The sequence below is a fragment of the Carcharodon carcharias genome, chromosome 13, assembly GCF_017639515.1.
Source record: "Carcharodon carcharias isolate sCarCar2 chromosome 13, sCarCar2.pri, whole genome shotgun sequence".
Classification (NCBI taxonomy): Eukaryota; Metazoa; Chordata; class Chondrichthyes; order Lamniformes; family Lamnidae; genus Carcharodon; species Carcharodon carcharias.
The window spans coordinates 30,556,226-30,578,827 of NC_054479.1; the positions used below are offsets into that span (position 1 = coordinate 30,556,226).

The following is a 22,602-nucleotide window of genomic DNA, read 5'->3' on the forward strand; positions in this document are numbered from 1 at the left end:
ATGCACCTAACAATATAGCTCATAACTCTTTTGGAATATAACAATATAACAAAACCTTTGGATTAGGACATTAAACAGAGTAGAATAATGATAAGATGGAAGCCGGGGGGGAGTTGACTTCATGTTTCCACTCAGCAAACTCTCTGTCACAACCTGCTTCTACCTATAAATCCAGCTCCCCACCCCAGAGGTTCATTCGTTTATTCCCTAATTTTGCTCACCTGCACTCCTACTTCCTTTCTCCCATCTCTAGAATTATAGCACAATTCCCCCTTACCTGTAGTGAAAACATCAGTTGCATTGTGAAACACATATAAGATACCAACTGTGAACTTTGATTCACAGATCATATTTTTACAGATTTTAGAACCATCAGTGAGAGTGACTGCAAAACATGTTCACCCAATTTCTGCACACTAAAGGTTTGTTCAGTTGACATTTCTGCTTCTGTCGCCATTGTTAATTTGTGTTTTGGAAGGTGTGAAAAAATGCAGTGTGTCACATATCTGCATTTCCATCCCCTACCAGCATTGCGTATTCATGGATGTGGATTTTCTTCATTGCCATAACATGTCTCACATGAATATTATTTGTCTTTTTCATTTGTTCCAAGCTGTTCAAAAGGATGCATATGCATTAGAGAAGCAGACAATGGTCCCCAGTGTAAGTTTAAACTTTTGTCTTTACTACCTTGCCTGGCAGAGGATCCCAAATATGCATCTCCCTTTGAGTAAATAAGCAATCCAATTGTTGTCTGACAAGTGGCGTTGCTAAGCCTTAGGAAGTTGCAGTGCACACAATTAGCAGCCGGGTGCTGGGCGAGCAGCTCATATGACAAGCTTCAGCTGACTAAACAGTTTTTTTACTGGCCTTCAGTGTTCTTGTGTTTAGATTAAAAGTGATCTTATACACTAAGTTCCTTGCCATAAAACATTTCCTCCAAATTTTCAGACCATGTCAGGCAACCAACTACATGATATTATCTTCACTGCCAAGACAGGAATCAGACAGAACAGACCATCCAGCCTGATAGAAATCAACAAAACATAAATCACCAGTTTGACTTTCCATCCCTCTCATTCGAAACATTGGCATCTCTTAAGTACTGCACTGCAATATCAGCCTGGATTTTCATGCTCAACTCCTGGGATGGGTCTTAAAACCAAAATCTTCTGACTCAGCAATAAGAGTGCGACCAGCTATGCCACAGCTGCCATGTGTTAACTACTCTGTTGAACACAATGGAAACAAAAGAGTTGGGAGGTGGGGAGCAGGCAGGGAACACTTTTAGATGTCATCTGCCAATTTCTTCATGAAGGTGGAGACAAACTGACATATTGCATATTGGTGAAGGATAGATTTCATAATGGTGAAAGTCTTTTTAAAAGGCCTAACCTTTTGTTTGTTGTTTGTCTGATAGGGTACAGAATGTTGTCTAACAAGTTTTCAGGTAGCATCCTGAGGTGGATGTTTGTTTGTGACTATGCTTATAGTATTCTTTGAAATTGAAATGAGTTTCTTTTATAAGGACTACTTAGGATTGCTTAGCATTGCAGCAACTTGATTCCATAACTGTTCAGTGCACATTGCCTTGCTGTATCATTCATAACCGTGACAACCTAGTCAATGTGGCCTAAGATGATAGAATCATAGAATGGTTACAGCACAGGAGGAGGCCGTTTGGCCGGTACTGTCCGCGCTGGCTCTCTGCAAAAGCAACTCAGGCATTCCCACTCCCCACCTTTTCTCCGTGGCCTTGCAATTCTTTTCTCTTCAGTTGCTTATCCAATTCCCTTTTGAAAGCCATGATTGAATTTGCCTCCATCTCACTCTCAGGCAGCGCACTCCAGATCCTAACTGCTTGTTGTGGAAAAAAAACTTTCCCTCATGTCGCCTCTGGTTCTTTATCCAATCACCTCAAATTGGTGTCCCCTGGTTTTCAACCCTTCCACCAATGGGAACCAGTTTCTCCCCATCTACTCTATCCAGACCTCTCATGATTTTTACACCTCTATCAAATCTCCTCTCAACCTTCTCTTCTCTCAGGTACTCTGTCCCAGCTTTGCCAATCAATTCACAGACCTGCAGTCCCTCACCCCTGGAACTATTTTCCGAAGTCTTTTCTGCACCCTCTTTCAAGCCTTCACATCCTTCCTAAAGTGCAGTGCCCAGAATTAAACACAATACTCCTACTGAGGCCAAACTAGTGTTTTATAAAGGTTCACCATAATTTCCTTGCTTTTGTACTCTTTTTATAAAGCTCAAGAAATGCCTTATTAACCGTTGTCTCAACCTGCACTTTGACCCTCAATAATGAAGTCAATGTCAGTCCCAGTCAGATGGTCCACAAACTATTATCCACCTCCATGAATAGCTTGGCAGAAAACATCCAAAAGTCACCACCCCACCATTGCCAGCATGCTCAACAGAATGGTTAACAAGTGTCAGCTGTGACTCAGTTGGTAGCACTCTCACCTCTGAGTAAAATGGTTGTTGGTTTGAGTTCCAATCCAGGTCCTCAGCAAAAAAATCAATGCTGATGTTCCAGTGCAGGAAGTACTAAGGAAATGCTGCACTGTCAGAGGTGCCATCTTTGAAATGAGATATCAAACTGAGGCCCCCTCTACTCTCTCAGGTGAATGGAAAAGATCCTTTGGCACTATTTCAAAGAAGAGCAAGGGACATCCCTGATGTCTGGGACCCATGGCCAAGATTTACAAGAACATAAGAAATAGGAACAGGAGTAGACCCTCGAGCCTGCTCTGCCATTCAATAAGATCACGGCTGATCTTCTTGTGTTTCGATTTCCACATTCCCATCTACCCCCCAATAACCTTTGGTTCCCTTGCCTAACAAGAATCTATCTACCTCTGCCTTAAAAATATTCAATGATCCCGCCTCCACCACCTTCTGAGGCAGAGAGTTCCAAAGTCGCATAACCCTCTGAGAGAAAAAAATTCTCCTCATCTCTGTCCTAAAAGGGCAGCCCCTAATTTTACAACAGTGTCCCCTAGTCCTGGACTTACCCATAAGAGGAAACGTCCTTTCCACGTCCACCTTGTCAAGGCTGTTCAGGATCTTGTATACTTCAATCAAATCATCCCTCACTCTTCTAAACTCAGTGGAAACAAGCCCAGTCTGTCCAACCTTTCCTCATAAGACAAACCATTCATTCCAGGTATCAATCTAGTAAACCTCCTGTGAACCACCTCCAATGCATTTACATCCTTCCTTAAATAAGGAGACCAAAACTGCACACAATGTTCAAGATGCGGTCTTACCAATTCCCTGTTTAACTCAGCATTACATCCTTGCTCTTATGTTCAATCCCTCTCGTAATAGAGAGTAGCATTCCATTAGCCTTATTAATTACTTGCTGTACCTGCATACTAACTTTTTGTGACTCATGTACTAGAACACCTAGATCCCTTTGCACTTCAGAATCATGCTGCCGTTCTCCATTTAAGTAATAATCTGCTTTTTTGTTCTTCCTGCCAAAGTGAACAACTTCATATTTTCCCACATTAAACCCCATTTGCCAGCTCTTTGCTCACTCACTCAACCCATCTATATCCATTTGCAACTTCCTCATGCCCTCTTCACAACATACTTTCCTACCTATTTTTGTGTCATCTGCAAATTTAGCTACCACGTCTTCACTCCCCTCATCTAAGTCATTGATGTAAATCATAAAAAGTTGAGGCCCCAGCACAGACCCCTGTGGGACTCCACTCGTCACATCCTGCAAATCTGAAAAAGACCCATTTGTGCACACTGTCTGCTTTCTGCCAGCCAGCCAATCTTCTATCCATGCTAATATGCTATCCCTCAATCAACATCACAAAAACAAATTATCCAATCATTATCACATTGCTATTTGTGGGAACTTATCGTGTACCGTTTGGCTACCACATTTCCTACATTACAACAGTGACTACACTGCAAAACTTGGCTGTAAAGTGTTTTGAGGTGTCTGGCGGCTTGGAAAGGCTCTATATAAAGTCTTTTTTTATATCATTTGAAAATAATAGAGTAACTGAAACACTATAAGCAGAGAGTGACTAGATTAGACTAATGGCTCATAGATGGGATATTAATGCCAGCACTCCAAGAGCAATAATTGGTGACGAAGGTGGCAAAAAATGCATTTATTCTTTCATGGGATGTGGGTATTGCTGGCAAGTCCGGTATTTGTTGCCCATCCCTAATTGACCTTTAACTGAGTGGGCCATTTTAGAGGACTGTTAAGAGTCAACCACATGTAGATTTGGAGTCACATATAGGGCAGATCAGGCATTAGTGAACCAAATGGATTTTTTTACAAGAATCAATGATAGTAATGGTGGCCATGAAACTGAGATAGCCTTCAATTTCAGATTTTATTAATTGAACTTAAATTCCACCAGCTGCCATGGTGGGATTTAAACCAATATACCCAGAGCATTAGCCTGGGCCTCTGGATTACTAGTCCATTACTACTATGCCATCGTCTCCCCCTGTGAAAGAATTGGAATTACTGTATTTAGAAAATTCAAGTTTGCTTGTTACAGAAAACAACATTATTTTACAAAACCTCAATCATCTCAGCAAAAGCAAGCAGCAGAGAAAATCCATCTGCTAGACCCTGTCTGTTTTCTTACACAGCATTGTCACTAGAGAACTTCTTATGGAAAGTGACAGAAACACCACTGTCTCTTAAGGGGTTTATTCTGAGAATGGAAGCATCCTCCACACACTGCTGGAATTGAGCTAAGCTGCAAAATGTTCTGGAAAAGCAAGCTGTGGTCAATGCCCATCATGTTGGCATGCTAACAAAATTGGGTGACATCAAATGATGTGAAGCAGCAATGACACAAGTGGTAATCCCCACCATCACCACACGCCCCAACCAACATCATATAAAAGATGTTAGAATAATCATTTGTCTTTACTAACAATACAAGAGAGACTAGCAAAACAAAAATGTTGATCTGAGTCCATTGGAAGAATTAAGTAGATATCCAGATGAAAGCATTACATGGGGAGATTCCTGTTTAAGAATGAGGAAGGCACTACAATTTAAGGATTTTTTTTTATTCAATATCACACACAGTACTGAAGATAACTCTACAAGGACAGATTTATTCTTCTTCAGGTGTCTTGTTCTACAACGTCAGCAATCATGGCCCTCCAACTTTCACAGTCTTTGATAGCAGCCAACATTTTGGTGTTGTTCTCAAATCTTGTACCTGTTCTGTTTCTTAAGCTGTTGGGGCATTTCCTCCTTTGTTGTCTCCCTCTTGCTCTGCTACCCTCAATTTTACCAGTCACCACCAGATCTTCTAGTTTCTCTCACCTAAGTTGCTTAATCCAAATAATACTATTTAATAAAAATATGGAGGGGTTACTCCATGTGGCACCTTTACATACACTAGCAGTAGTTCCTGTTCCAAGGGTGTCTAAGAAATAGCTAAGGAATGGGTCAGATTACTTTTTACTGGACCATGGAAATTCCTACCAGAGAGCTGGTAACAATGGAGAAAGCATTCCATAACCCATTCCCTTTAGAAACCAAAGTCCTGAGCCCTTTAATGGCAAATAGTGTCTGGCAAAGTAATTTGGTACAAAACATCTTTGCTCTATATTTTTGTGGGAATTGTCCTGATTTTCCACCTTAACTTTGGCAGGCAATAGGAGGAACCCCTGGAAGAACGATGTAGAATGTAGTTTAGGCCATTTCTCCAGCTACCCTGCTAATATCCCACTGAAATTACAGCCGGAGGTCAAAATGTACCCACACAGAAGTTCAGGACCCTCAGCTCTTTAACCATCCGTGGTGAAAGTGATGTTCTAACTCTGATTTGTGAGGACTTTGGTAGAATGAAGAGATTACAATCTCTTTTGTCTATTCAAAATGGGAAAATTATTTTTGGCAAGGAACTAAGGTGTGTCCTAAAAACTACTCAGTTGGAGTACCAATTTAAATAGGACTAATTGATGACTTGGAACTCAATAACATAGCTGGCTAAAAGGGCAGCCTTCCATTACTGGAAATTAAGATTACTCTTGCTAAGTAGCTCAGAAGAGGATACATTAGCCTGATGGAACCAGATTGGGGGCCCAATGTAGATCATTCAAAAGATTCTAACCATAAAACTAGCAACAATGGAAATGAAGAAATATAAAAAAAAGTAAAGCAAACAAGACTAAATGAAACTTCAAAGGTAACTCACTAAATATGAGGTCCACTTTGAAGCAAAGAATGCTATGCCTTAGTAAGATAAACTAGCTGTCATTCCAATGTGCAATTCTTTTGTTCAGCATTAGGAGCACTAAACATAGCTACAATCAATAGGATTTGTCCCCCTTTTTTTGCATTGGCCATGACTCTTTCCTTCTTCCTTCTTGCTCTAAATCCTGGATTTAAATTCGGCACATTCGCATTGCAGCTGAAAGAATGGGTAAAACTCTAGGAGGGACATTTGAAACAAAGGAATAAATCAAAATAATGATTTTCTATTGCATTTTCTATGTGCAAGTTATTTTTGGGATGAGGCCAATGTATGTACTTCCTCCCCTATTTTTCTGACAATTGTCTCCCCTTAGCATTCACCTTCCCTACTCACAGGCCTGGCTGGAGATCTTCTTCCAGGGAGCCGTATATAGTATCAGGTACAGGCTCACAACAGGAGATGACTCCATAGCTTTCAACCTGTTCCATCCTTGATCCCAACCAAGAGGAATCTGAGGTTGGAAAATTAGGTGCCCAACTGTTCCCGAATGGTCAGATCACAGATGCTCATAATTGGCTTTACGAACAGAAAAGAATGTCAAGCAGTGTGGAAATCTATAGCTAAAGTGTGGCTCCAGGTAGATTAATCTTCTTCCATTGGCCCTTGGGTAGAGAACAACCATGGCACAAAGATGATGAGGCTCACAGTACCCAAAGTTTGGATAATTAAATTGTGGAAACAAATGTTAACTACCTAGTTTATAAAAAAAAACATACAATATATAGTATCAAAAGCTAAGCAAAAACTCTTCATGAATTGGTTATTTTGAATTTTTGCTAGTATTTTCTCTTTAAATTAATGTATTAGGTTTCAAATGCGGTGAGCTAAAATAAACCTGTTTCTTTCGATAGCTCCATAAGAACAGAATTCAAACAATTGACTTTGGGGATTGTATCCTTCAACCAAGAGTTACCATATAATTCCGATACAGCACAAGATGCAACTAAGGAAGCACTTTGTTATCGAGAGTTCACTATCAATTATCTTTCTTCATTTATAGATTTTTTTTCTCTCTGTAAGTTAGATATGAAATATACAAAAAGAAATAGAAATGCCTAACAGGCCCATCAGTATTCACCCTACCCAGCAGCTGATGCTACCTCATAGATTCTACAACCCCAGCCCCAGACAATTAGTGATCCAACTCCTGGTGAAGTGATCAAGTTTAGCAAAGAGTCTGGGAATTTCCACTCCAAATTTTAATCACCAAGAGATCTTCCTTTACCGCCAAAGTTACTAAAAATAAAAATCTAATTCTCAATAGGCCAAGAAATTTCCTTTCAACAATGATGGGGAATGCTGAAACACATGTAAACATGCCTTTAACAACTTTCATTGAAGAACCTAAAGAGAAAAGAAACACTTGCATCTACATGGTTCCATTTATGACCACTTGCTGTCCCAAAGCACTTTACAGTCAATTAAGTACTTTTGAAGTGTAGCAACTGTTTAATGTAGGACATATGCAGCAAATTTATGCTCAGCAAGCTCCCACAAACAGTAATGTGATAATGACCAGATAATCTGTTTTTGCGATATTGATTGAGAGGATAAATATTGGCTGGGACACCCAGGATAACTCCCCTACTCTTCTTTGAAACAGTGCCATGAGATCTTTTATGTCCACCTGACAGGCAGATATTTTGATGTCTCATCCGAAAGACGACACCTCCAATAGTGCAGCACTCCCTCAGAACTTCATTGAAGTGTCAGCATAGATTGTTGTGCTCTAGTCCTGGTGCGGGACTTGAACCCATGACCTCCAGAGGCAACAGCGCCACCAATGGAGTCATGGCTGATGCACATGATAATTTAGCATAATACCACATTTTGCTCTCAGAGGGTTGTCCTCAAAAGGCAGTGGAAGCAGAGTCTTTCAATATTTTTAAGGCAGAGGTAGATTCTTGATAAAGAAGATGGTGAAAGGTTATCGGGGATAGCCAGGAAATTACAATCAGGTCAGCAATGATCTTATTGAGTGGCAGAGCAGGCTCGAAAGGCCAAGTGGCCCATTTCTGCTCCTAATTCATATGTTTGTATGTACATAAAATGGTTTAACATGCTCCTTGGTTGGGGGGGGGTTGCCGCCATCATGAGCAGATCTAATTGTAGCTGCTCATAAATTTCTGTCTCTCTTTTGAGAAAAGACTAACCAATCACCCATGGGATTGCATATGGTAAGTTGTAGACAATGGTGCAGAAAGAAGCCAACAACAGCTGAAGGGTACATTCGAGGTGGAAGTTGTTAGCAAAATGTGGCCCTCTGTCACTCCTACCTACCTATCCCCTCCCCTCCCCTCCCCTCGTCCAATCACCCATGATTTCCCCTCCCTTGCTCCCATGACTTCCCTTACCCCTTCATCTTCTTACTACCCAATAGCCTTCATTCCACCCCTACACTCCCATCAGTACTCCTAACTCTTTCCCTTTTAAACTAACCATTTAACTCATGTATCCTGCAAACTCTATTGCTCTACTGTCATTGCATCACCATAAACTCTCCATTAACCTTCATTTGCTTCCTCCAAGATGCCGCTGCTACAACAGTATCAAGAAATTTTGTTTCTCTTCTCCCATCCCATCAGGAGTGCTATACTCTATAATGCAGAATGATTTATTCTGCTAAGGAGCATCTAAAATTGTTTTAAGCCACAAATCTCATTGTAATTCAATAAGCGAAGTGCTAGATCAATCAAACATTAATTGTTCCTTGGTCAGGAAACTTTACAAAGTAGAAAGTGTTTACTGTTTTCAGTCAGAAGTTTAAAACATTATTTTGCATCCGTAACATAGTCTGACATCTGAAAATGATACCTGCACAGACTGGGCGTCCTTTTTACTATATTGCTGCCAGGTATCTCATGGTGTGGCTCACAATAAGTCCGACTATATACATATTATAATGGCAGGAACATTGTGTCAAATGATGCAAAGTGTATTGTTCAGCTAAGGAGTCATTGTGTCCCTATAAAGTCTGGAACTCTAATTATTGTTATCAACAAAAGTACATGTTCTTTCTTTAAATAGTGGCTGAAGCATTTCAGAACATTTGGTCAGAGACCATGAAGAAAATGTTTTTGGCAGTTTCAGGCTGAAAGCTAGATGTATAAGATATTTCAGGATTGTTTTGCAAAAACAAAGTATAATGTACCTACGCACATTGAAAAAGACCAATGGGGAAAAAGCCACCCTGCCCTTCAAACCTACCTCATTCAGACATGATGCAGCCATGCATAGCAATGACTTCCCCTCAACCCCCAAGTTACACTATCCCTTTGAAAGAAGCAAATGACAGTAAGTGATTCCGACACACAGGAAGTACATGCCATACACAAGACTTTTAAGCCTCTATTTTAACTCAGGGCACAAGTGCAGGGACTAGAGCATACGGGGAGCGCAAATGACAGCATTGCCATTAGGCCTGGGCCATTTTAACTCGTGGGCTTCATTACCATGTTGCAGCATGGATTCCCACCCAAGTTCTGAAAAAATGCCAAGAAGGTCGATGGGCAGGAATTGGAATTTAGTATGAGAAGGGGCTCAGCACTATGGTGATTAGAAGTTAAAACCACATTGAGAACTGGATGGCGTCATTGGACCCAGGTTTTCAACTATTTATGAGGCTTCTGCCTGCCTGTGAATGGCAGCACCAGCAATTAAAATGGAGGCAACAGGAGCCCAGTAAAAGCACCCGCTTTCATTTTAACCACCCACCCACCTCATTCCTGCCAGGTGGGCAAAGCTAAAATTGAATATTTATATATATATATATATTTAATATCTCCTTTAGGTTACATTTATAAGTGAAATTACAAAAAGTTGATCATTTGTATATATTTTGGCAAGTCAAACTTCCAACTTTTATTAGATGTTTCCAAATAATCTGTAAATGAGATGGAACATTTTCTCTGATTCACATTTTTCTTGCCTTTATCCTCTGCTACTTCACAGTTGTTTTCTGCATGTTATGTTCCAACTATCTTTGCTCTTTGTCCCTGTCTTAAGTTTTCTTCTTTCAAGTAATGTTTATCTGCTTAATCTCAAATTAAATGACATCAGCAGTGATAACAAGAATCAGTCAGGTTTCTGTCTGCAGTTACATACTATGTGGCTATATACACAGTTCGGAATAGACAAGAAGTGCTCAAACCATATGCTCAAATCTTTTACCAAGTATCACGAGACTAACCAGTGAAATAAAAACTAAGTTCACACGCTCGCCACTTTGTTCCTTTCCTCTGGAATTCTCTACAGCCTCCTCAGGCAGACAATTTATGTAAAGCAAGCTCTCACAAACAATCATCAAATAAATAACCACCCCTGCTTTTATTCAAATACCACTTTGGCATCTTTTACATGCATCAGAGAGAAGAGATGGTATAATGCCTCATCCAAGAGATGGCTTCTCCAATAGTGCCAGCACATCCTTAGTACTCTCTCTGGAGCAAAGCTTAAACCCACAATCTTCTAATTCAGAGGTAAGAGTGTGACCACTGAGCCATGGCTGACACATTGCTTAAGATAATTTTAGGCTTGCCAAGTTGTACCAGATCATTCCAGACCATGTTTACGTCTATGAAGGAGTGAAGGCTTGAATGTAATAGCCTATGTTATAAAATCCTTCTGTTATTGTAGTTAGTTGACAAGAGTTAATTCTATACATATATACATATTCTATACACATTCTGTAACAAGTTACTGAATGATATAAGAAAAACTGCAAACTAATAAATTTTCTTTACCCAAATTTTTCTCCCTCCCCTTCTCTCCATAAGACATCAACTCCTTACTGGAGCACAATTCTATGGTTTCCAGTTGCCCTCCGGTAACTTGACAAGAACTGTGGGAAGGCTATCTGACTGCTTGTGCATCCACACTTCCAGCAGGCATCCATACACAACAGTCAGGAGCACAATCTATACACAAACTTTCCCTTCCCTAACCCCTAAATGCAGGGGTAAATTTTAATGTTCCTGTCAATGAATTAAGCTACCTCAGCACAGAACCTTCCTGGGTTATATGATTCTGCTATTCAGACGTGTGCCTCAGCTCGGTGGTAGCATTCTTGCCTTTTGAGTGAGATGGTCATAAGTTGAAGCCGCTCTTGGAGACTTGAGCCCAAAATCTCAGCAACTGAGTGGGTGCTGCACTGTTGGAGGTGCCATCTTTTGGATGAAATGTTAAACCAAAGCCCTATCCATGCTATCAAGTAGACATAAGAGGTCCCATGACACTATTCAAAGAAGCGTAAGGGAGTTCTCAGTGACCAACAATTAGCCCTCTGCCAATTGCAGTATAACAGATAATCTGGTCCTTTATCTCAATGCTGCTTGTGGCACCTTGCTGAGTGCATTTTCCTAAATTACAATAGTGGCGACCTTTAAGAAGTACTTCTATGGCTGTGAAACAGTTGGGGTGTGCTACGGATATTAAAGGAAGTTATTTCAAATATAGAATTGTGCATCACCTTGAAGTGCCACTATGTTAAACAATCATTTTACAGATCAACCATTTTAACAAAGTTGTATCAAACCCATAACAACAGCAATACATGGACTGTTTAAAAGAAAGAAAGACTTGTATTTATTTAGCACCTTTCACAACTTCCTGGTGAAGTGATCAAGTTTAGCAAAGAGTCCGGGAATTTCCACTTGGTAACAAAGGGTGTTATATTTTCCAGAAAAGAACAAGATTTTACATAGCATTATCAGTGCACATGTAAGTGTTCCTATTCTAATCTGAGCAACTCTTTCCGGAGTTAACTGGGGACTACTATGTGGGATAAGTTGAAAATCCTCCTAAGATTTATGCCACATGACTGCACTCAAAGGGCTCAGATTGAAATTCCGAAACTTCATTAGGCTCTTTGATGAAAGTACCGTGGTAGTTTGAGTATTCTTCAAAAAACAGGCTTACATTCTGGAAACATGTCTTAGGCCCACACGCTCACACTCAGTTTTTATGATGCTCAGTAACTGGCATAAAGATTGTCCTAATTTAATTCCTAAACCCACATTTGTTGAGGAAAAATCTACATGTTGATGATGTTGATGCAATTTGCAAAATCACTACATAGTAACAGAAATGTAGAATAAGCAGATTTGTTATCATTGCTTGTAAACAGCTAAATAAACTCACACAAACAATTCAGTGGCCTACAACTAACAAGGATTTAAACAATGCCGAAAGAATTTTCTACACACTCCACAATGCTAATGAAAACCTCGCAGTAAAATGGACTGATTGTCAAAGATACAGTTCACGAAGTTTAAGGTCAAACCACCAAAGTTGCTGAAATGTTAGTGATGAACAAACATTTGAGTAAGTTTGCTTAAAATGAAATAAAATGATGGGCTCGAACGAGGGTGACACATAGGTTTCTTAGCATCAACATAACAAAGCAGTGTTTTGGCATCCCTAGAACTTCGGAGTTCAAATTGAGCACTTCTACGGCTTTACCAGTACTTGGTCTTCCCTTTTCGTCTATTCTTTCAAACTGTATGGATACAGATCAACATTAATTCTGGGCATTACTTCGTTCTGTTAGTTTACCCAACTGCTGACATGGGAGAGGAGAACAGCCTCACGGTTTAGGTTGGGCTCCATTGATCTGATCTTGTAGAACTCCTGCTTGCCAACTAAGCATCCTGGTGAAAGGTAACTTTACGGGTAAGGCATGGAAAAACAGAAATTGGGAAGAAATAAACACAACTGGAGATTTTCATGCTACTGTATGTAAAAGTACCTCTAAGCCATCGCAGGAGGAAGTGGTCATCCTGAGCAGGAAGGCTAGGCAGGATATCTTCGATATTTTCTCGGAACTGTGGAACAGATAGAAAATAAATGTAACTGCTCTGATTTCACGTATACAGTTGAAAGTCCATCAGCACTTAAATGGCACACTGCTAAGCAGTACATAGTCGGGCACACCTAGAGTTTAAGAGTGTAGAACAAGCACTCGTACTGCTTCACCAGTACTTAGCACTTCCTTATTTTGAACTATTTGGCTATAGATCTCAGAAGCTATCATCAAATGCTTGATATCAAGGGTCATAAAGAGCTCTGTATAATAAACACACCCACTCATGTTTGGAAGATGCCTCAGGTATTTGTTGCAAGCCAGTCCTCAATTGTGTGGACTGCATATGATCTTGTGAAAAGTACCGAATTTATGAAACAGATGACACGCAGTTTGAAAATTACATCAATCAATAATTAATGTTTCTGACTTTTTAAAATTATTATTTAGACTAAAACAGTGTTGGAGTCTTAAACTAATTGCACTAAACACAGATCAGTTTGATGCAGAGAAAGGACACTGGAAGATGCCAGCAAATAAATGTGAGGATTAATTTTCCCTAGGTCTAAATCTGTTAACTTTGAATGCAAATTTAATCAAGAGTCAGAGAAATTTTCTTTGATAAACAAATTATTCAGGGTGTTCACTATGTCTGCAGAATGTGTTCTCAGTGTTCAAGTTTACCTTTGGCTCAACGAAGAGTTAGTTCCAGTGCATAAGTCTCATGCAACATTTCCTTATAGGTCATTGGGTAAGTGTGTTAAAATTTTTGAATGTCAATTTTAATTAATTGCTAATAGTTACTAATCACAACACAAAAAAAATCGGTGAGTGAAATATGGAAGTTGTTGATCTCACTGTCATTTTCAACTCTATTATCTGGATTTTAATCCAGTTCAAATACTTCTAAGGTGATCAAAATTTGCTCTCACTGATAGTTGTTAATAGTTTTAACTGAACTTAGTCCCATTTTCAATATAAATGAGTTTGTGGAACCATGATAAAGGCAAAATACTGCGGATGCTGGAAATCTGAAACAAAAACAAAAAACGCTGGAAAAATTCAGCATGTCTGACAGCATCTGTGGAGAAAGAGACAGAGATAATGTTTTAAGTCTATATGACTCTTCTTCAGATATAAAGGGAGGTAGAGATGTGGTGAAATATAAGCTTATTTGCTGTCAGCTTCAGTCTACTGCATTTGCTGCTCCCAATGCGGTCTCCTCTACAATAAACAGACCAAACGCAGACTGGGTGACCGCTTGGCAAAACACCTTCAGTCTGTCCGCAAGCATGACCCAGACCTTCCTGTCGCTTGCCATTTCAATATCCCATCCTGCTTTCATGCCCACATGTCTGTCCTTGGCCTGCTACAATGTTCCAGTGGAGCTCAACACAAACTGGAGGAACAGCACTTCGTCTTCTGATTAGGCACTTTACAGCCTGCCGGACTTAACGTTGAGCTCGACAACTTCAGACCATGACCAGACCAACTCCACCCTCACCACCCTTTTTCATCCGCCTTGGATGTCCATATTCATTTTTATTTTTTTAATTTGTATTAGTCTTTTTCCCATTTATTTTCATTATTATTTTTTTAAAATTATTTCCATTTTCATTCATTGTGTTATCCTCAGCTTTTAGCCTGTTTTCAATCTTTTTTCCCACCACCACCCCCTACCCACACTCCACCCCCAATAGGATCATCTGTCACTTTCCAGAGTGCTTACCCTCGTCTGGCCATCATCACATTTTGCTTTCTTAATGTCACTATTAGCCCTCATTTAGCCAGTACCACCACCATTAAGAACTCTTTGACCTTTTGTTTATGACATCTTTTGCTATCTCTCCTTTGCCTCCACCTATTGCTGGCCTTCTATCCAGCTTCACCGGTTCCACCCCCCTTAATAAATATATAATTCACCACATCTCTACCTCCCTTTAGATCTGAAGAAGAGTCAGACAGACTCAGAATGTTATCTTTGTCTCTCTCTCCACAGATGCTGTCAGGCCTGCTGAGTTTTTCTAGCAATTTTTGTTTTTGTTGCGGAACCATGACACTGGCGTACATAATTTGTCACACATTACCCTGAAAGGCTATAAGGGTTGATGGTGTTTGGAAAGTAAGTATCATACAGGTACAGTGAGTGTACTCTCAGGAGGTTTGACCTAACTGATGGAATAGTGCAGGGTGAACTCCATACAGAATGTAACCCATGCAATAACTGATCTAGGAGTTTTCAATAGTGTCTTAAAGAGCAAAAATGTTCCAATCCCAACATTGTCATCTCTCACCTTCATCAGCATTAATATCACTAAACAGATAACAGAAAATAAAGTATAAATAAAATTCTCCTTCATAAAGCCAATCCCTGTACAAATGTCATTATCAGGACAGCAGGATTGTTGAGAGTGTGGGAGCTAGCAATGTGCAAAGTTCATGTTTTTATTCTTCATAGACTAGTAAACTCTTTTTTCTTTTGGTTAAGACTCCTTTCTTGAGTAACTACTTGCCACAAATCGTTTTGTCAAACTATTACTCAGAACTTTACAAATCGGGATTCATTGCAGTGGTAATATTAATGATGCACTCTGTACGTTGGACTATTGTGCTCCTCAGTCCTCAAATGGTGAACTCGTGCCACAATTTTCTGGAAAAATAATTATCCACAATGAGGTTCAACAGCAACGACCAATGTTTATCAGCCTTTAGTATTTTGTAAGTTCCAGAACATAGAAGGCATTCACTTTCTTTTAAGCTTAGCTTCAAGCATGTTTCTGTTTTTCCCCTTGTGGAGTAGCGGGGGGGTAGTGGAAGGATTTCCAGGCTGATTATCAGCCCATTGCATCGTGTCATCAACACTCCTTCCGTGACCAACAAGTCCTGGCACTGGACTTGAACTTCTGCCCAGAGGTAGGGACGTGACCACTGTACCACAAGACCTCCCTAAGACAATCATTGAATGAAATTAAAAGAAATTCAGAATCTTATGCATTTATTGGGAACCTCATTATTATTAGGTCAGTTGTAAATGAACTTTGTTGCTGTGCCTGAAATGCTGGACTGGAAAACCGTCCACAGCCCTGGTCAACTGGAGAAAGTAGGCAGAGTAACAAATGGCTACAGCCTAAATCTTACCGGTTTTATATTCCAGTGTGGGAAAATATAGCAAGTTATGTTTTGACAAACAGATTAACTCAAAGAATTGTGATTAATGTATTAAATCTTTGCAGAGTGGACCTGTGCTTTAAATGAAGAATGTTGCGCTGATACCGAGACCCTGACTCAATGCTCGCTGAGTAATCTATTGAACATAAATCCCATGTTTGCACTTGCTTGCATTTTATTTCTCTCCCTATAGATACATTGAGTATTTGCACACAACTGGTTGTGGATGGGCTCATCTCTCCCTCGCACTGAAGATCTTTGTTCTTGTGATTCCATGGTAATAAAGATCCCAACAATGATCCTGTTCAAAAATGCAGTTTGCTTGCAGGACCCTGGTTTAGAGGATAAAATCAGTATTTTAATCCTTCAATTAGCCAAAGAAGCAATCAGGTCAGTGGTATTTTTACCCACCCTGACCCTTCCAAGAAACAAATCGCTTCAATCATTGTTCCCTAATGGAAATAAATCACTGTTTACATTTTTTTTATTGTTTTGGAAAGCATTAATATTTTACTCATACAAAGTTTCCTTGCATTTCAACTGGTCAGTTACACTTTAGGAATTCAAAGATGTGTGTGTCTGCAATTATTTTTAACTCAAAATTGCACATTGAACAGCTGATGAATCCTTCAGCTCGCTGCCATGTTACTGCCAGCATTCTGGCTTTAAGTGACAGTGACAATTAAAGCGGTGTTAATCCAGCAAATTAGAGATTGACACAAAAGCAAAATACTGTGAATGCTGGAAACCTGGGGTAAGAACAGAAAGATACTGGAAATACTCAACAGGTCTGACATCTACAGAGAGAGAAAAACAGCGTTAGCATTTCAGGTCATTGACTTTTTCACAAGAACTGGAAAAACTGGGATCAGAAAAATTAGTGTAACAGGTTTTCAGCAAGTACAGAGGCAGGGAAAGAAAGGAGGACAGAAAAGAACAAAAGGACATGTCTTTTGATAGCGTGGAAAACAGGAGAAATTAAATGACAAAAGGGATGATAGTGTAAGACAAAGAATGTGGTAATGGGACAAGGAAAGAAACAAAAGATGGGTCTAGAAGAGGTGTGAATGGAAATCGCAGAATCATCAGCAACAGCTGACATCCAAAAACAAAATGGGGTGTGGGGGGCAGAGGTTAAATCTGAAATTGTTGAACTAAATGTTGAGTGCGAAGGCTGTGAAATGTTTAACCTTCTTGCAGATTGAACAGAGGTGTTCCACAAAATGGTGCAGAGGTGACTGCACAGTGAGCAGCACATAAATTAAAAGAAATAAAATTATATCACTTTCACCTGGAAGGAGACTCTGGGGCCTTGAATGGTGATAAGGAAGGAGGTTAAAGGGCAGGCGTTGGGGAATCTTTTTCCAAGAATAGGTTATATTCACTGTAAGCCCACTGATTCTCATTGCTACTTTGACAACAGTAACTCTCATCCTGCTTCCTGTAAGTCATATACTAATCAGGAGCAGGCATAGGCCATTTGGCCCCTCGAGCCTACTCTACCATTCAATAAGATCACGACTGATCTGACTGTGGCCTCGACTCTACATTCCATCTTTCTCCAATAACCTTTGGCTCCCTTGTTACAAGAGCACAAAAAATAAGAAGAAGGAGCAGGAGTAGACCATATGGCCATCGGGCCTGCTCCACTATTCAATATGGTTGATCTTGGGCTTCAGCTCCATTTTCCCACCCACTCTTCACATTAGTCACAAGTCTATCTACCTCTGCCTTAAAAAATTCACTCACACTGCCTCCACTGCTCTCTGGGGAAGAAAGTTCCAAAGATTTATGACCCTCTGAGAGAAAAGATTTCTTCTCATCTCTGTCATAAATGGGAGTCCTCTTATTTTTAAACTGTGTCCCCTGGTTCTAGTCTATCCCACAAGGAGAAACATCCTTTCAACATCCACCCTGTCAAGTCCCCTCAGGATCTTAGATGGTTCAATAAGAACATCTCTCAATCTTCTAAACTCCAATGGATACAGGCTCAGCATGTCCAACCTTTCCTCATAATATAACCCCTGACCCCCATCCCAAGTATCTGCTAAGTGAACCTTCTCTGAAATGCTTCCAACACATTTATATCTTTTTTAAATACAGAGACTAAAACTGTACAGTATCTATATGTGGTCTCACCAACGCTCTGTACAACTGTAGCAAAACATCCCAACATGTATAGGACATTCCCCTTGGCATAAACAACAACACTTCATTTGCCTTCTTAATCAATTGCAGTACCTGCATATTAACTTTTCCTGATTCATGTACCAGGACACCCAGATCCTTCTGTACCTCCAAGCTCTGCAATCTCTCTCCATTTAAATAATATGCTGTTTTTCTATTCTTCCTGCCAAAGTTGACAAGTTCACACTTTCCCACATTATACTCTAACTGCCAAATTTTTGCCCACTCACTTAACCTATCTATGTCCCTTTGCAGACTCCTTATGTCATCTTCACAACTTACTTTCCTGCCTATCTTTGTGTCATCAGCAAATTTAGCAACCATAAATTTTCTTGCTTCATTCAAGTCATTGATGTAAATTGTGGACGGAGTTGTATGGTCCCATTGTGGTGGGGCGGGACCGTAAAATGCAGCAAGCCTTTCAAAAGTCTATTGACTTCGGCGGGAATGGAAAATCCCGCCGGTGGGATGGGCCATAAAATTCCGTCCTGTAAATAGTTGAGGCCCCAACATTGATCCCTGTGGTACTCCATTCTTGCCAAGCCAAAAAAGACTTATTTATCTCTACTCTCTGCTTCCTGATAGCTAACCAACCCTCTATCCATGCTAGTATGCTACCCACTACACCATGAGCTCTTATTCTGCATAGGAACTTTTGATGTGGCACTTTGTCAAATGCCTTCTGGGAATCTAAGTACAGCACATCCACGGGTTCCCATTTAACCACAAGTTTCTGGTTTCTCTGGGTGGAATTTTATGCCAGCGGGATTTTACGGTCCTGCAAAGTCAATGAAGTTCAGAATGGCTCACTGCATTTTCAGCCTCTGTCTCCATTATATCTGTTCTGACATTACCATCTTCTACATCAGTGCTTCCAATATGTCTGTTCTGATGAAAGGTCATTGACTTGAAATGTTAACTCTTTCTCTCTCCTCACAGATGCTACCAAATCTGCTCAGCATTTCCAGCAGTTTCTGTTTCTATTTCAGATTTCCAGCATCTGCAGTATTTTACTTCTGCCTCTCATATGTCTTTTTTCCTCAACCGATGACTCGCCCCACCATTGTTGGCAGGGCCTTCAAATCGTGTGTGTCCACTTTCCACACATACATTCATCTCTTCCCCTCTCTCTGAGATTCATGACAGGGTTCCCCTTGTCCTCACCTTTCACCCCATCAGCCTCCATATTCAATGGATTTTCTTCTGCTATTTCCACCACCTCCAACATGACACCACCAGCAAACACCACTTACACTCCCCTCTCCTTTCAGCACTCCAAAAGGGACATTCCTTCCAAACCACCCTGGTCCACTCCTCAATCACCCCAACACCGTTCCCATGGCACCTTACCATACAACTGCTCTTTTACCTCCTCCATCCTCACTGTCCAAGGCCCCGACACTCCTTAAAGGTGAAACAGTGATTTACTTGTACTTCTTTCAATCTCATTTACTGTATATGTTGCTCACAGTGCAGTCACCACTGCACTGTGGAGACCAAACTCAGATTGCATGACCATTTTGCGGAACACCTCTGTTCAGTCTGCAAGAAGATGAGGCACTTTACAGCCTTCGGACCCAACATTCGGTTCAACAATTTCAGATCTTAACCTCTGCAACCCCCGCCACTTCTTTTTTTTGCTTTTGGATGTCAGCTGTTGCTGATGATTCCGCGATTTCCATTCACACCTCTTCTAGGCCCTTCTTTTGTTTTTTTTCTTGTCCCATTACCATTTTGCCTTGCACCATTATCCCTTTGTCACTTAACTTCTCCTGTCTTCCACCCTATCACAGACCTTCCCTTTTGTTCTTTATCCACCCCTGCCCCGCCTCTTTACTTGCTTCATCTCTAAATTTATCCTGTTCTGATGAAAAGACAACAAACAGAAATGTTAGCTCTGTTTCCCTCTCCATAGATGCTGAGTATTTTCCATTTTTATTTTAAGTGAGGCATGGTCATTGAGTTATAGTTGAGGTGGAGCTTTGAAAGTGGAATACTTAGGCCGGAATTTTCTGGCCCCATTGGCATCGGGCTTCACGCTGCTGTGAAACCCATCTGTGATTGTCTGCTCCACCCGTCAATGGTGGGGCTGCATTTCCTGCCGCCGCACGATGGGAACCTAATTTCAATACTTTAGCATCTCATCATAAACCCTGCTCACCGGAATCATTCCCCCACACTGGATCATCCAGGCAAGTCGATGTGATTCACAACTGTACATAAGGGATAAACACCTGGCAAGCTACACTTCACTCAGGAATTTGGGGTTTGTTTGTCATCAGCACCAGGCTTCACAGGCAGCACCACATCACTTTTAGGGCAGCTCACGGGCAGGTTTCTGCCTACCAGACCAGCCATAAGGCAGGGGCTGGCTTTTCAATTGCTCAGGGCTAGAGCTTGCTTGGGGAAGGGGGAGAAGTGGCCTCAGGCAAGGGAAGAGGCTGCAGGGCAAGGGCTGCACTGGGGAAGGGGGGGTATCCCACTGTGTGTGGGGGCACATTTTAGCTGTGCAAGTTCCCTCAAGATGGTGAGGGCTGAGGAGGCAGACTCCAGAGGAGATGAGACCAGACAGAGATGTGAGGGTGTGTGTGATAGAGTGAGTGGTGATGTCTCTTGAGCTGGCAGTGAGTGAGATGCCAATGAATGTGTGATGGCCTTGTGAGTGTGTGAGTTTAGAGGAATGAGATGGTTGCCTTACCCTGGCAGCACGGATGAGATAATTCATCCATTTTCTGCATTGGATGGCTGACCTCTTGTGTGCGCCATTGGCATTGACCACTTCTGCCACCGCCTCCCAAGCTGCAGTGGTGAGACTGATGGGCCTTCTGCAGCCACAGGGGTCGAGGACATCGCCGTGGGCCTCCAAGGCATCCAGAAGGCATCCCAGGGATGCGTCACTGAACTAGGGGCTGTGCTCTTCTTGGGCTTTTGGGGCCATGTCTTCACCGGAGCAGTCCTGGGCTGTAAGCATTGAGAAGTGTGTGCACGGCTGCAGTTTAAATGTGGTGCCCTGCATGAGGAAGCAGCGAGGTAGCATGGCAGGCAAATCTGAGGCCGCCCATCAGCGAAATGGGGTGTTTCTTGTGGCTGCATAATTAATGAGGCGGGAATGAGACGATAGGGCGCAAAAACCTAAAATGGCTTTTATCCTGCCCGCTACCGCACTTTGTGCAAATCTGGGACGATTCTGCTCTTCGTGTTTTGCCAGGGTTCACTGGGAACAGGTGCAGAGGGTCCCAGGAAATTATGGTGTTAAGTAAAGACCTGGGTCACTTGCGCCATAATTTCCTGGTATGCACAGTCAATGTGGCATCGCTATGGTGCACATTTCCAGCAAATTCTGGCCCTGTGTAATTAGTTCCATTGGCAGCTTTCTCCCAAGCTTTTGCCATTGCAGCTCTGAACGCTACCTGAGCAGCCCATGTGGTGAGGGGGAAAGCATACAAAGAGGGTGATTCTTTCTTTTTTTCCCCCACTTTCCCTCTAAGAAAACATGATTTTTCATCTGATGCCCTCCCACAATGGTGCAGCAAAGATTTGGTAACTGCTGCATCATCTACAAACAAAATGTTCATTTCCAATTACTGCAGTCACATTGATACAAACGTTTATAATCACTTATTCTATTAATTATGTAAAGCTTTATTTGAAAGCTGAGGGCCAGCGATATCTCCACTGGCACCTCCCAGCCCAGCATCACTCGGGAGGTTATTTGTCCCTGTCCATTGAGATGACAAAACCACCTCAAAGCTAATCGGGGCAGATTGTGGTCAAACATTGGATCTCCAGTTTCTCAGATGACCTGTAATAACCTTTCGTCCTCGTCTTTTGCACATTTCCAGTATTTCTTTTCCTTGGATACAAAGTCAGCTTTATCCCCGCAACTCGCAATTTCTGATCGGTGCAGGAAGAGAATCGTTTTAATCCTATAACTCCCGCGTCTGAAGCTGTGTCCAGTAACTGCTCCCAGTTACTGCCTTACGGGGCCTATAGTGCAAAGTCGACGTTTATGTTGGCACGGCAGTGATCTTCCTAACTAACCACAGAGGAGCTAACCCGTCAATGGTAATCACAAAATAAGCAGGTCTTCACAAGCCAAGTGTTAAGAGGATCTGTTATTAGGATATCCCAGACCTGCTGGGCGCCAGACCGGTTTGCTTGTGATTCCTCACCCAG

The 22,602-nt window shown here is 41.3% G+C and overlaps 1 protein-coding gene across 1 annotated transcript in view; it reads right to left on the minus strand.

Moving 5' to 3' along the window:
- The window catches only part of sec14l8 (SEC14-like lipid binding 8), a 76,807-nt gene that overhangs the window by 54,089 nt on the left and 116 nt on the right, over positions 1 to 22,602 (minus strand). Inside the window, exon 2 of the mRNA XM_041203222.1 lies at positions 13,018 to 13,093. Coding sequence (XP_041059156.1) covers positions 13,018 to 13,093 — 76 coding nt within the window. The remainder of the gene's footprint in view (positions 1 to 13,017; positions 13,094 to 22,602) is intronic.